The 15,635-nt window shown below is 41.8% G+C and overlaps 1 protein-coding gene across 2 annotated transcripts in view; it reads left to right on the top strand.

Annotated features, from left to right (window-relative positions):
* Positions 1 to 5,435: 5,435 nt before the first annotated feature.
* Positions 5,436 to 15,635, top strand: part of LPIN1 (lipin 1) — an 81,066-nt gene continuing 70,866 nt past the window's right edge. Inside the window, exon 1 of one of the 2 annotated variants that reach the window (XM_068183440.1) lies at positions 5,436 to 5,538. In XM_068183440.1, the coding sequence (XP_068039541.1) occupies positions 5,482 to 5,538 (57 nt within the window). In that variant the 5' untranslated portion in view covers positions 5,436 to 5,481. The remainder of the gene's footprint in view (positions 5,539 to 15,635) is intronic. The other variant, XM_068183441.1, reaches the window with a different exon arrangement.

Raw genomic sequence — 15,635 nt, 5'->3', positions numbered from 1 at the left:
TAGCTTCTGTAAAAAACAGAGTCCAAATATAGAGAAGGTTATTGGAAGGGTGACATTATTTTCCTTCTTACCATCTCTCTTCTCTGTTAAAGAGCTCTTCACAAGCACTTAAACACTAATATCTGGTATCTAATCATTAGAGGACGTAAGGGATTTCATCCCTCCCTAGCAAGTGCCTCCTGTTGTGGTGATAGGGAATGTACAGATCTCAGCTCCCACTCTGCATCTAAAAGTAGTTGCTAAACATTGCTTGTGAGGGGGTTGCTTTTCAAAGGCTGTATCTGTGACACTGTGGTGGAAGGTATCACACAAAAAGAAAGAGGTACAACAAACCCAAAGGATGGGTCAAGGGACAGCTCTACAGGGTAGAAATTGAAGAACAAGTGAAATGAGGGCTATAAATGATCCAGCAGCATGGAAGAAGTTGTGGGGCAAGTAGAGCTCCTGGCTGCAGTAGGAAGTGTTTGCAGGGGCACATGGACCCTGGGTAGAGACTATGTGCAGTGTGAAAGAATCTGGATTTTTATGGAAGTTGGAATTTATGTGGGTGTCATGAGCACCCAGCTCAACAGGACCCAGCTATCTGCCACGGGCTGCTGCTCTGGTCTGGCTGTGAGGGTGAGGGAGGATTGTGAGCCATCCCTCCTTCCTGGGGTCCATCCCCCAGCCACAACCACAGTGCCTGTGCCAGAAATGACTGTGCCAGAGCTGTTTCTCAGGGTGGTAAAGCACTGCAATTACCATAAAGCCCAACCTCTGCTTGCATCCCTCTGTCATGTGCGGCTTGCCCAGAGAGCACAGCCCTGCACACTGCTGGGCACCCACAGCCCCATGGCACAGCCTCTCACCATACCACACACACCACACCCAGCTGCCAGGCTGCCTTTCCACCCTCCTGTCACAGTCCTCCTCTCCCACATCATCCCCTCAACAACCAGTCTTAATAATTCATCAGCTACCACTGAAATATTGTGGCTATACTGGTGTGAAAAAAAATCCATAATCTTCCCTTTTTCCTACTTCCTTAAGGGTACAGCTCTTCAGTGAAAAGTAAAACTAGCCCCATACCTCCTCTGCCTGGTGACTCTCTTCTGTCCCTTATCCTTGCGCCAGGCTACACCTGAATAAAAACTCAGTGGTTCTGGTAGTTTGGAAATGCTCTTATAACATTTCCAGTCCTCTTTTGACAGCTCCCAAAATAACCTTTGATGACTGTGGAGGACACAACTCTGGCAGATTTGAGGCAATAGTCCAAATGCTAACATTGTCCACTGCTGACATACTGTTTGGCTAGGGAGTGGTGAGGTGTCAGATACAACAGTGAGACTCCTGTGCTGTGAGAAAAAGGCATTGGGAGTCAACTGCCATGATTTTAAGACCTCATAAAGCAGCTTCATACATAAATGTGGTTTTGAATAAAATCCTCAAGGAAACGGAAATTTTTGATTTAGATTTACATAGGAATATAAACAGAAGGAAATTTCTCCACACTTGCTACATGACCAATGTATTGATTATGCAATTAAGCACTGAACATACTACAGAGTATTATTCTGTCAGTGTGAGCTGTTGTGCTGTGGAAAATGATGGCATCATTAACAATAATTAAACAGTATTCTTTACACTTAGAGACAACAGGACTGACAGGAAAGTGAGGTTTTACTTGTTGCTACCTATCAGAACAATTTACAGCTAGGAGAACAGATATTGGCTCAGGGGTTATTGCAGTAATCACAGGGCTGATTCTGCATCATGAGATACACTTTCATAAATAGGCTTTTGCAAACACATAGAACATTTTTTTTAATGTTGATGTGATTTCTCTCTACTACACTTTAAATTATTCTTGTAAATACTGTTTATTTATCAGCCATAAATCTCAAAGTTCTCTCCCAGAAGAGATGGCACCTGTGGTGGAGCAGGCTGGCAGCCCTGTGTACCCTTCTTAAGTCCCCCACTAAAATCATGTTTAGTCTGAATTTGTAGCATCTTGAACTTCACCTCTGCAGGAGATGCAAAACAGGAGAGTTATGACTCAGCATTTCTGTTAGGTAGATTTTGCTTTCTCAATGGAGCTTTCTTAATATACATGGTGTTATATATTTCCATAGGTGTTTATAAGACAAAAGCCTTTACAGAAAGAAAATAGAACAGCTTCATAAGATTTGTCCATGGAAACTACTGTAATGTGAAAAGCAACTCTTTTAAGAGAGTGGTGCTGTTCCAGTACAGTAGAGTTGTGATTGTATTTTAAAATATCTTAAATTACTCTTTAAGTTGAAAAATTATTCTATTAAAAATGAGATGGCAGTTATCCAGTTCAGCAAAAGAAAGTTCACATAGAGGCTACCATGGACTAATATTTCTATATGTAAATATTCTATTCATTATTCTATTAAAAATAAGATGACAGTTGTCAGTTCAGCAAAAGAAAGTTCACATAGAGGCTACCATGAGTTAATATTTCTATATTTAAATATTCTGGAGTGATTACAAATTTTTTTTCCTTCTCATGATACAGCACTTGCAAATGCTGTTTATAAAAAGCAACTCGCTCCTGTTTAACCTGTGTCATGTAGTGAAATCACAGGACACTGTTTAAAACTGTCATCAAAACTTCTGTTTATAGTGGATAATTATCCAGTGAAACTTGTTGTTAGAGGATGTCACAGAGGCTATGGGCTGAGGAGGAATCTAAAACCTGATGTGAAGCCTACATGAACTGTGAGTCTGAGAACATTTTCTGTGAATTTTGTGTCAGCTACTATTCCACATTTGTCTTTGGCTGAAAACACCAAATGGGGAAGTAGCTACAAAGCTGTGAAGTCCTGAGAGTGCAAAAATGGGAAGGGAGTGAGGGGAAAGCAGCTGCTGGGGTAGTTGGGGAACACTGGGGAGAGGGCAAAGAAACGGTGGCCTGGCTGAGTGGGCGTGACAGCAAGAAGGAACAGAGCCACTGGATACAGCTATGTTGCCAAGGAGAAAAGCCCACACTCTTAGTGCTTCCTGGTGAAAGCAGAAAGTTCCTGAAATCGGATGGTACAGAAAATGACAAAGGCTTCAGGAATGCAGTGTGCTGGGAAAGATGCATGCCCACTTCTTGAAGAATTGGCTAAATAAACATTATGCAGCATATTACAATTATTTAAAGCTATTTCTGATAGATTGTTATACTTACCCATCACAGCTTGAAAGAAAACTTATCAGAAGAAATGGGTGGAACAGTGGAAAATTACTCCAACAAACAGTGGTTCCTATCTTTTAAATTTGGTGAATAGACCTTTCAGCAAGGGCAGGAATGCCATTGAAATTCATTAGGCGTGGCATTTCCCTGTTTATCTGAAATGAGAAGAATTGTATTGAATTTCCTTCCCCAAAACGGTTCCAGAAAGCAAATGTGATTTGTCAGATAGCTAATAAATGGGTTTCTGTGCTTACAGTCTTAACATTTGGTGTACAACAGAAACGAGTAACTTGAGCATCAAGTGCTGTGTTACTTTCTCTTGGAAGAGTTCCTCTACAGCTTGAGGGTCACTTGGCTATTGAGCCACTTCAGATTCAGAGTTTCTAATGTGAAGTGTCAAAGAGTCTAAATAAGGATCATTTTTTGTGATGATCAGATCCCTTCCAGATGCCTTTCACATCAGTGTCCTGTGATCCTAAGACACCCATCAGGTGGAAAGTTAGTCTATCAAGGACTTGCTGCAGTGGGGCAGTGCCAGGGTTTCAGGAGCAGGAGCAGGTCAGAGCCAGCATCAGGAGGCTGTGTGACAGTGCTGGAGGGATGCTGAAGGAGCCCAGCAGAGCCTGTGCTGTGATACAAATGGGCACTGCTTGTCCTGTGATACAAACTGCCTTTGCCATGCCAGGCATTCAGAGCAGTTTGGCAGCTGTGTTAGTTTTGATTGATAGACAGGAATAACACTCATTCCCAATACTCCCAAAGCTTAAAGGCAACTCCATGCAGCAATGAGCTGAACTCTCAGCTGGAATACCACAGCTTTTCTTGAGACCTCAGAATAAACTGTTTTGGGAAAGTATTTCAGACTTTAAGCAATCTTGCATGTTGTATTTTGGGATAAGGGTGACAGAGGCAAGCACAGCTGATGCTGATGTTGCTGCTGTAAACAACACACTGTCCAGCCATGGCCTGTGATACCCTAATCCTCCAGCTGACAATGCCTGGTGGGCTGCACAGAGGGCTGTCACTTTTTAGTCCTTTCTATATTTACATGCTGTCTACTTAGTGGCACAGTGGTGAGAGACCACGTGCTGGCAACAGGCTATTTCTCTATGCCTTATTTGCACTGTTTTTCCATTGATTGATTATTTTCCTACTCACTGAATTTGCATATAGCCTAGGGTTAAGTAGGAAGCATAGCTGGGCATATTTGTTCATTTGATATCTGTTATCAGCTCATAGTTAATGCTAGGACTCTCCTGCAGTGCGATGCTATAAATAGCCCATTTCATTACATAACAGTGGGAAGATTTAGTAGCCTTTGCCCAAAGCCAGACCTGTAACAGAAGGGTTCAGGGGTTTTGACAGCAACTTTATTTCACCAGCTACTGCAGCCAGATGTCTTATAAGCAGAGGGATGATAAATAACAAAATTCAAGCCACAGGTTGTGAATGTGAAAGTGTATCATAGCTGTAAGTTAGTGGTCATTCGGACACAAAACCTCAGGCTGTATCTTGGTGGCAAGGCTGCTATTTCTGACAGCTGCCAGAAGTGTCCTCTCAGACAGAGCCAGAAGTCTCAAAAGATTCAGGACAAGTTTATCTGATAAATAAATAGTGTGTGATCTGTATGGATCTGTGTGGATTCTACATACTGGTATCAAACTAGGCACAAACAGAAAACCAAAAGGAACAAATGGAAAATTATCCTCTTTCAAATATTATTTCACAGAGGAACAGGAAAGCTATGCTGCCTTCTCACTCATACAGTTACGGTTGTGGAGTTGTGCAGCCGTGCAGAAAGGCAGAATTAGCTTTTCACATTAAGAACCCATCCTGAAAAAAAAAAAAACAACTATTAAAATCCATACAAAATATGATCAGTGATAGAAATAAAATGTTGGCAGTAGAAATTCCTTATATTCTGTTTCTGGAACTTTTAACTCAGTAAACTGTCTGACCATAAAATCTTATATGAAAGTTAGGATACCGGCTGGAAGGGAATTTGTGTTTTTCAGGCTCTAATTTGTCACTGAACCTTTTGACTGAACTAGAGCCCTTGAGAAGTCAGTTGCAAGGAAAGTGTGCTCTGGTTTACTGAGCTCAGGTTTCTTGCTCTGACTGTGCTTCCAAGAACTTCGGCAGGTAAAATTAGCAAGAACATGATCGCTGCGAAATTATATTCTCTGGAGCTTTGTTGTCTACAGCTAAAATCTGAAGGCAGCTTTTTTGTATATGGCAGAAACCAACAGCGGCTTTAGCAGTGTATGTGAAGAACAGGGAAAAACTACCAACTCAGGATGTCGTCTGAGGAGGAAGATCATCCAGAGACCCCCACTGGCTCCCCTTGGTCTTGGGTAAGAGACTCTGGCCTAAGGTGGCATAAATAACACTTAAAGCTTTAGAAAAAAGTAACAAGCTGTGCTGTGTGACCCTCAGTAGTACTGAGTATCAGCAGCATTTTTAGTGTCCTGTTGAAGTCTGTGTTTCATCAATGGTTTGGTTATCTCTTCTAGTTCAGCCTGTGGACTTGTAAAAAACGAATTGAATGGGGAAAACCTTCTTTTGCTTCTCCTCTGTATGTCAGGTTCTACAAGGAAACCTGACTGATTCTGTACTGTCTGCTTTGCTGTCTCACTGTCTGTGCAAAGCTACACTGCTGAAATGTAGCTTTTAGGTACAATGGGAGGAAAATGATGTAAAGAACAGTGCTAGCATTTGCTCTGGAGGTCTGCATTAAAAAAAGAGCCAGTGAAATACAAATTTTTTTCTCAGTAAGACTGAAGCTGCCTTAATGAAAGACAATCTGCACTGATGCCCCTCTAATAGTGGCTGCATGGTCCTGTGTTTTAAGGTCTGGGCTGATGCCTACTGCTGCTGGAGAGGATGTGGGTCAGTACAGGTTTCTGGCAGAAAGACAAAGGATGAATTCCCTCTAAAGGGACTTTGGGTAGGAACAGCTCTACTGAATCACCTGGCAATTCACTAAGTTTCAGGCAAAGGCAGGATGGGTTATAACCAAGGCTTTCAATTACTTTTTAAAAAGCATGAAAGTAGTTAAAAAACAATTATATGCTTTGAAATTAATTATTTATGGTTTCATATATGGTTTTCATATCTTTTTATAGACACACACATCTATGATTTTTCAGGAAATGACAATATTTGAAATTGTTTCTAAATGTCGTCAGGCATGAATGTGTGTGATATGTCCAGCACTGATATGTCCTGCAGGTACTCAAGGAATTATCTGAGACTTTTGCTTTTTGAAAGTAAAATGCACAGAATAAATTGGTTTAGCTAATGATAGAAACATTCATTTAGTCTCATCTTTGGAGGAACATGTAGGGAGGGTGAAAATGAGCACCAGCTGTTCTCACCATCAGGACACAGGTTTCCTGGTATTTGTGTGTTGGTAGATGTCTGTTTTTGACAGACAGGAAGATAGTTTATAGGTGTTGATTTCTAAATTAAACATAGGTGGCAACTTTCTATTTCCACAGAAAATTCCCTACAGACTGAGCAGAATGGAGGCTGGGTGGGGAGAGATGGGACTGATTAGTTCACTGATGACTGGAGCACTAAGGGACATCAAGACTCTTCAATATAAACCAAACTGAGAAAGAACAGAGAAGTCAGGGATTTTCTTTTTTTCTTTAAATTTCAAACATCATTAAACTCATGGCTTTCACCTGTATTAAAATTTAAGCTATCCTACACAACACTTTAACTATTGCATTTGTATGATGTGCACTTTAGCTTTAGTTTCCTTCTAGAAATTTCCTGCTCATATAAGTCTCTTAAATTGCCAAGGAAAGTCATGGATCCCACAGCTCCTTTGAACAATCTGTTTTGCAGTGAATGTGTAAGTTTCATTACAAGTTAAATAAACAGTGTTATTCAACATATAAAGAATATCAGATTTCTGATAGAAATAGATGTGCTAAATATCATTTGAAACTGTTGCTATTGGCCTTTAGGAGCTGCTGACTCTGGGCTTCTGCTGAGGACATCATAAAAGAAGAAGCACTTACCTCTGTAGATTGACTGAAGTGGTTCTGTCTATCACTATGTTGTAGAGTACAGAGAAAATTTAGGTCCTTGGAGAGGATGACAGAATACATATAATTGAGAATATTAAAAGCTCATCCCAGAGAGCTCCTTGATGAAAAGATTCCCTAGGTATGGAAATAAAATTATATGAGCCCCAGGCCTTGAAATGCAGCATGTGATAAAAAACTTACATGCTTCCAGAAGCAAAAAATTTGTTTTTGTAAGGATTTAGACTTCAAACTTCCTCTGATTTATCATGATGTTGCAAGAGGACCAAACAAATACGATGTCATAGAGACATTTGCTTTCCCTAGGGTTAGGAATAAGATTGTACACTTATGTCCTTTCCAGAGGAGGAATAGAAAAAAACAAAACAAAAAAAAAAACCAAAAAAAAACCCACATAAATTAAGCATCACTGAGAGAAGCAAATATAACATGTAGGGATGGTGGTCAAAACTGGGCCTATCAAAACATAGCACACATCCAGGAGAACTGTGCAAATTCCTGCATCAAATACAAGCTTTCTGTACTGCCCAAGGCAAAATTCACATTTTATTTGCTAGTGTTTCAAATTATTAGGTAGCTGTGCTCTAAGATCTCAGCTCGAGACCTTCATCTTCAGAAGTATTTCTACAACTTTCACCTGTACCACAAGGAGCAGTTGTAAAAATACTCCCTGAGCCACTTGCACTGGGTACCCAAATTAAACAGGCACACTAGAAATTGTAACTTTCATTTTCTTTCTACACATATAATTTTTAGGTTCATTTAGGTTTTGTTGTGTTTTGAGATGCTCTGGGAGAAGCCTTCCAGAAGTGCAACACCTTGCTGCAGTCGCCGTCTGCCTGTGCTGCTGCTGCAGTTGATGCTGCTGCGGGAGAGGGACTGGTTGGCTCCTTGGGGCAAGTTTCCATCCTTCTCTTCCCAGGCCCAGGCCAAACCACTGGTCATGACAAAGCACTGTCATTTCTCTGGGGCTGCAGACAGTCCTGGATTCACCAGATTCCAGTGGGGGTAGCAATTGACGTGGCATCAATTTCTTTGGAAATGGAAGAACTGTACGTTTCTCACTGTGAGGCTTTTTCTGCACTAAGCAGCTCAAACAGGTGTCCCGGGTAAGGCAGAAAGAGCGGGCAGGCCAGAGGCTGCTCCCACCACACCAAAGCTGTGCCAGCCCAGAGCAGCCAGACGCAGAGCCCGCTTGCCCGGGGGCTGCAGTCCTGCACTTTACAGCAAGGACACCCACAGCTACTCCGACAGCACGGCTGTTCCCAGCTGTCCCTGCAGACGGCAATGCCCTGGGCTCTGGGACTGCTCCATCCCATGGACCTCTGCCGGGGAAGGATCTCTTCCCATGGGGCATGAATCCTCCCCTGCGGCTGATCTGTATCACTTCGGGCACAGGGATCAACTAATGCACAGGGGCCACGGTGTCGGCTCTCCTGGTTTATTTTGGTGGCCTTTTGCAGCCATCTCCTGAGCAGACTCCAGACTTTTCAGGGGCAGGAGCATCTTTCCCCCACAGTGGCCTTACCCTGCCATGCCCGGCAGGTTGGCAGCAGCAGCCGGGGGAGCGGGTGCCACCTCGTTGCGGCTCCTTGCTCTCATTTTGGAGGCTGACCCTTCAGAGAGTGGAGGATGTTATTTCTGCAAGGGTAAATAAGTCTCAATGGTATTCACTGCAGATCTGCTGTCCTCCAGCATCAAGCATGTGTGCTACCTTCCCACCTGCTGAAAAACAAACAGTAAATTGAACCCAGACCCCTCCCTCCCTGTGGTTCACTCTTTGGGAAGCTGACTGCAGGCCAAGTCCTTTTGCATTTTATTTAGGGCAGGTTGCGGGAGGTCAGCGATCATTCTGTATCTGGAGATTATGTCTCAGAGAGCGTGCCCTGTCTTAATATAGATCTGAAAGTTCAGCTTGGTCCACGGGGATGAAAGGCTGTGAGGGCCATGAGTGGCTGTCAGCTGCTTCATCCCCCAGCTCCTGTCACCTCCACTGCCTTTGCACCATAACAACATGCATGATGAGTAGTGCTTTAATAACACTTATTTATCTTCTGCTGCCATAAGATCAGCAGCCTCTGATCAACCTCTCTGTTTCTCACTCTCCTACTCTTTGTAGGGTCTGAGACAACTCAGTCTCATCTAGCGTAGGAGTTTGCACCTTGTCACGGCCACAGTCAAAGGACTGGTCAGTCCAAGGACTGGTCAGTCCAAGGCTGAGCTTCAGCAGCTCCAACTGGGCAGCTAAACAAAACCTACTGAGGTCTAGGCTGCAAGTGTAAAACACTCTGAAAAGTGGAGCAGATAAGAAAAACCCAATCCAAACAGACAGAAAACACAAACACATCTCCAAGAACCAGAGCTGTCTTAAACCCTGAGATTTTTGAAAGCAGTGATACATATTTGTTTCTTGCTACGGGCTTTTAGATGTCTGCATTTAAAAAACTTACCAAGCTATTACCAGTCATGGCAAAGGTTAAAACTCTTTTCAATTTAAAGTCCCCTGTCTCTGGGAGGTAAGGAAAAGCTTCCTGAAAAGCAGCATAAGTCTGACACTTCCACTGCATCTTCCCAAAGAGCTTCTGTTCCAAATCAATGAGCAGATAAGGGCTGGGCTGTCATCAGCTGAGTATTTCCCACAGACATCACCCGGGGAGCCATGAGGCCAAGGGTGCCATAACAGGGTGTGCACAAGGGACCATCATATTGGCACCTCAGAATGTGTCCCCTCTGTTTCTAATGCACACAAGCTGGGGAGATCATTGAAAAGCCTGCATGGCAAATTGGTTCAGAAAATACAGAACTGCCTTCTACTTCACTTGAAATTACATATTTGAGGTGGGGAATATGTTAAGGAAATGGGATCAAGTGAGCTTGGTGATATCATCACTTTTACAGAGTTAGAAATAATTTAGAAATTGCAAATGGAGCTGCATATGGTGAAGGCTAGAGACAGGTGAGAGTGAGCATGGGAGCAGAAAGCAAAGCTCTGCTTGCCTGTGGAGCAAAGGATCAATGAGAGGGGAAGGACATGTTTTACTCAAAGCCTCCTGCGTGGCCATTATGTCGGGGCACACTGCCTCACACTGCCCCATACTCCCAGTTCAGATGCACTGTATATTAGAACTGAGGTAAATGCCACTTGGGATTGCAGTTCCTGAAATGAGGAATGGAAGTGATTCCAAGACCATCCTCAGAATCAATTTTCTCTCTTTTGGTACCAGTAGCCACACTCATGGGAAAATCAGCCACTAATTTTATGAGAATTTACCAGTATAATATCATATATACTAATGCAAAGAGAAAAAGAAGTTCCTGGAGCTGTTTCCCCTTTAATCTATGATCTGTATTGTTCCAAATGAAGCTCGTAGTTTCTGCTGTAACTTCACCACCATCCCTGAGTCCTTTACATCTGTGCTGCTGCCTGCTGGACCTGTACTGGGATGGTTTCCCTGCAAAGCTGACAGCAAAGGAGAGCCTTCACTCATCTTTGCAGAGCCCCTTTGTGTTCTGTTCTGTAGGGATGAATTTTGTGGGCTTCAGTGTGAATTTTGTTCAGTTTCAGCCTCTTGTGACCCTGCCATGGTCTCAGGGGCTGGAGGCAAAAGCCTGTTTATCCCTCAGTAGTACCATTTAGAAGTTTTAGCTCTTTAAATCTTCAACAAGTACCAAGCTGTGATTTTTATCTTTACAGTCCCTCAGGAAGTTCATAATCAGAACCACAGACCACAGCACAAAAAGGCAATCATTTACTCCATATTACAGGCACTGTTACCAGGCAATGGAGACATGCCTGCTCATGATAAATTCTTCATCCTCCATTCAGAAAAGCCAAGAAGAAAATACCTGATGGAGGCATTTATGTGTTTTCCATTTTTTCTTTCCCTCTTTTCCTTTTTTCCCTTCTGTCTTCTGAATTTCACAAAAGCCTTGGTCTGATCTTGTAGTAATGCTGGTTTTGTGGCTTTGCAGAGAAATGCTCTGCTATAATGGATGAGCAAATTGTACTTTGCCCAACCAAAATGGGGAACAAGGAATTGCATGGCTGTTTCCAAGCAAGGGAGGCCAGGCAGGAAGCAGTCCCCTTTCATGAAGGTTTAAGTCAACAAGGAAAAAAAAAACTGCAAAAGGACAGACTGAACACCGGCAGCTGGTCTGATAAATCTTTTTTTCTATTCAAGCGCACTCTCCCTCTAAAGTGAACTGTATCAATCATCTAAGGAAGACTGCTGAGAGGAGAAACTTTGCAGTATTAGTCTAGAATTAATCCAGTACACAGAGAATTGCTACTTTTCTTTGCTCCTTCTTTACTCCTTCAGTAAACTTGAAGCCTTTGAACCAAGTGGCAGATATCTGATCCAAGGATCAGGTGAATAGTTTTAGCATATTCTTCTTTTAAATGCAGAGTTAGCAATGTGTCTGCATAGCAACACAGACAAAAAATACAAAAAAACTTTTTTGTTCTATTCCAATCTATAGTTGTTGTTCCAATTAATTGATTCATTAATGTTATGTGTTCTAGGCCAAAACAGTCACATTGCAAAAATCTGTAATAAGGAAAAAAAAATTAGTGAGAATACATGTTTCATAAAAGTTATCTGTCAGAATTTCCTCTAGCTCTTCTGGGCTGCAAAATATCTTAAAATGAAATAAATATTTTCCTATAAATTTTCATGAACAAGTGACAAGCCCCAGTTCTGCTCCCTCCTGCTTTTGCAGAAGTTGTATTGCTGCCAAAAGGCTTTTAAAGTGAGGGATTTTTAAATCAAAAGTGCCCTCCAGTGGTCCCACGTATTATTTTTGGCTGACAACTGATATTTATCTTTCCCTTCTTAGAAATGAGGCCATATTATATTTAACAGCTTGTAGCAAGTAAAACCAATTAAATTGGATGTACCCTTTAAAAAAAAGGTCAGTTAATTTGGATGTATCCTTATATTGAGATATTTTGTACACCTTCTAACCAGTTTAAAAGCTTTTAACTTACTCACTTTCATTTTTTTCATCTCAGGAGTGTTTTTTTCCTGCATTGTACTGGAGTATTCTCTCTGCTTACCCTCTACACATGGTACAGCTTTGACTAACACCATCCATATTGCAATCTCCTACAGGACGGAGGTGACCTTTGCAAAGCAAACAATATATCAGGCAACTCAAGGGTAATTTTTACTTACACAAACAATTAGGAATTCAGCACAGCTTTGCTAATAAAATCATTAATTTTCCTTTAAAATCTGGAAATTATGATGGATTACCCTATCTTTTTCTAAGTATTTTATGATCCCATGGACTCATTATTTCTTGGATATTTTAAGGCAGAGAAGGATCAGGGAGAGGTATAAACCGAGGCTTTGTGGGATTTCCATCTCACTAAATATCTCTGAGAAATCCCTGGAGTTCAAGGATTTTCTTTCATTATCAATTTCTGAGCCCCCCCGCTCTGCCAGGTTTGCTTAGATGTTTTTATGAGTCAAAAGCATCTGAGGGGCAGCATTCCTTCAGAGGGACACTTTGGAAATTCAATGGAAAAATACTCTTTAATAATTAAATAATTTGCAATAAATACTTTATTTGAAAACTCTTTTGCAAAACAACAGTTTCCTTAATCTGTTTTAGCCTTGTTTAAAAAAACCCAAAAAAGCAAACAAAAAACCAGATTAAACCTGAAGGAGTTTTCCCAATGGGTATTTAAATGTCCTTAATTTTTAATTCCTTATTGGATTCAACGTATGAATCCTGGTGCTTTTGTAAGGTCAGTGGAAATGCAACAGTCATTGCAAGTGAGCTAACTTAAAGCAGTTACAGACTTGACCTTTGATAAAAAAAGTTTGGGTGCTCCAAAATCCCTTCTTCTGGAAATCTAATGTTTGTGCAACAGAGGCCAAAACTTGACTATAAGTCAAGGAAGACTTAACTCTCAGCTACGACTGAGAAATGAGCTGTGGCTCTTGCCCTGGTCAGTGCAGTGCTGGCCTGAGACAGGATGACAAAGCTATTTTCCTTCACGCTGCTGGATGAGTTTCAATAACCCTCTGCAACTTTCTCAGCTGCTCCATCTGTTGGAAGGAGATTATGTTAATAACACCTTTTGCAATATATTGCGACATTCACCAGGCTGTGCTGTGTGTGAGCAGGGTAATGCAGTTAATAAACAGAGTACAAACACAATATATTTTTTTCTTTTCCTCTTCTATGTGAAAAATAACACTAAGTGAAAGGAATTTAAATGAAAGAAGATGTTAGCCCTATTTTTCATCAATTTCCTCTCCTGCTTCCCTGCAGCAGCTGTATTAGACTTGTAAAGGACAAGCCCATGAAGATGGGTGCAAACCACAGCAACACCTGTGTATATAACCCATGCCAGAAGGTTAATGTTTTTTTTTCAAAATTAATACACTTTCTTTTTTTCCCCCCTAGGATAGCAGGATGTAGATAGTCATGCCCTAATGGTAAAACTGAGAACAATTAGTTTCCTTTAACTTCTACTTACTTGACTAATTCATTAGTTTTATATTCTTCCTCTCTTGGTCAGTGCTGCACAAATCTCAACAGATCAAGAAATAGTACAGAAAAGAGAGCTCTGCCAGGACCTGTGAAACAAAAAGAAGATGGATGGTAGAAGGAATGGCATTTTATCTTGGCATAACTCTGTGGCAGTCAAAAAGGTGGTTTATTAATAGTGGTTTGGCAGACATACTATACCAACACTTCATGATTGCAAGAAGAAGACCAAAGCAGGTGTCTAATTTCCTGCAGGCAGCCTGTGCCTGAGGGGTGGCAGGTTTTTGCAGCAGGGGAGGCAATGGTCAAGTTTCCTCAGTTTTCTTGGCAGCTCTGTGCAGCTGGGTAAGAGAAGGAAGTTTCTGCAATGGATGAAGAACTGTGACAATGTTCTGGACTGAGAATTAACCCAGTGCTTACTGCAGGATCCAGATACTTGGGTTTTGCTTGGGCTGGGCACTTTACTTGTAACCTGTAAGCAGGAAAGGACAAATAAGCAGGACAGCCTGTGGGGATGCATCCAGGTTTGGCAGAAAGGCTGGGAACAGATGGGGGTTAATGGCAAGGGTGAAGCAGAGTTGGAGGGGGAGGGTGGACACATCCAGGGACATGGGGACACTGGCTGATGGGGAAAAGGTTTCCCTTCCACACAGCACCCATGTAAGCTGTAGGCAAGAGCTGGGCTGCTTCCAGCCCAACAATGCTTTTCCTTAGCTTTTGGCAGGAGCTGGAAGGAGCCTTTGCCCTACACTGAGAAGGGCTGCCAAACACCAGAGACATCAGCATCTAGCCCTTCTTCACATGGCATCTGGGGAAGAAACCTCAATCTCAGCCACTCCAGGGATTCCCACAGGTTCCCTGGGGCTTCCACCTCCTGTTTTCCTGCGGAGAAATGCTTTCATTTGATCTCCATCTATACTGTAGGAAAAAAAGGGAAAAAAATAGGATGCTGCAGGTTTGTTACCTCATTTCAGTGGAAAGATAGGTTTTGTATGAATACACTGAATGATTTATTTCTACAGTCCAAAGGCAACAATCCTGTTGGAGTAATTCAGTCCTAGGAATTGTCTCTATCTCTTCACTCCCTACAGAGGGAAGTGTGAGCTCACTTAGGTTTCCTCTAAGGTTTGGGAAGATGCTACTCACTAGGAATCTGCACAGCATTTACATATGGGAGAGGCAGTTCCTCACTTTAACCGGCTTGTCTCAGTTCAGAGCTATTGAACAGTGGTCTTAATTGCTTGGCAACACCAGCAGTTTATTTTCTGCTTTCTAAATCCTCAGACAAGCATTCCTGAAACCAGGCTGGAGCAGACATACCTCCTGACTACTTGCTGGCCTTGTGGTAGCTGTGCAGCATATACCTGACCCTGCCATACATGTCAAACAAACCCTTCAGCTTATACTAGGCTGCCTACATTAATGATGACTTGTTCCTTATTATATTAATAAAGTTGGTGAAGAGAGTGAATGACCGCCCAGACTTTTGAATGCCAAGATTTGGGAAAATTTCACTTAAATTAATGAGGATTTCACAAGAGAAGCATCCTGTTACAACCTTTTCATTTTGTCCCTGTACAGTGTGTGACAAAGTGAGCCCCAATTAAAGCTTCAAAGCACTGTTGAAGGCCAACAAACATCAATATAGAATGTGAGTCTTAGTGCATCTTCTTTTTCTTTATAAACCCTAGGGTAATTTGATACTTTTTTAATAAACTCTGTGATAATTTAATGCTGCAACAAAGGAAGCTCTTTTGACTGCTAAACTGCTTTTCAGGGTGTATTTGCACTTGTTTTCACTTTTTCATTGACTATGAGAATTTTGCTAAAGAGAAGTTGACTTTGATGGAAGTGGTATGGTCTAGGTGAGATACAATAGCAGATCTATCCTG

The sequence above is a fragment of the Anomalospiza imberbis genome, chromosome 3, assembly GCF_031753505.1.
Source record: "Anomalospiza imberbis isolate Cuckoo-Finch-1a 21T00152 chromosome 3, ASM3175350v1, whole genome shotgun sequence".
NCBI classification, from domain to species: Eukaryota; Metazoa; Chordata; class Aves; order Passeriformes; family Viduidae; genus Anomalospiza; species Anomalospiza imberbis.
Note: the sequence above shows the minus strand (reverse complement) of the source record. Positions and strands in the feature narration are given on the sequence as shown.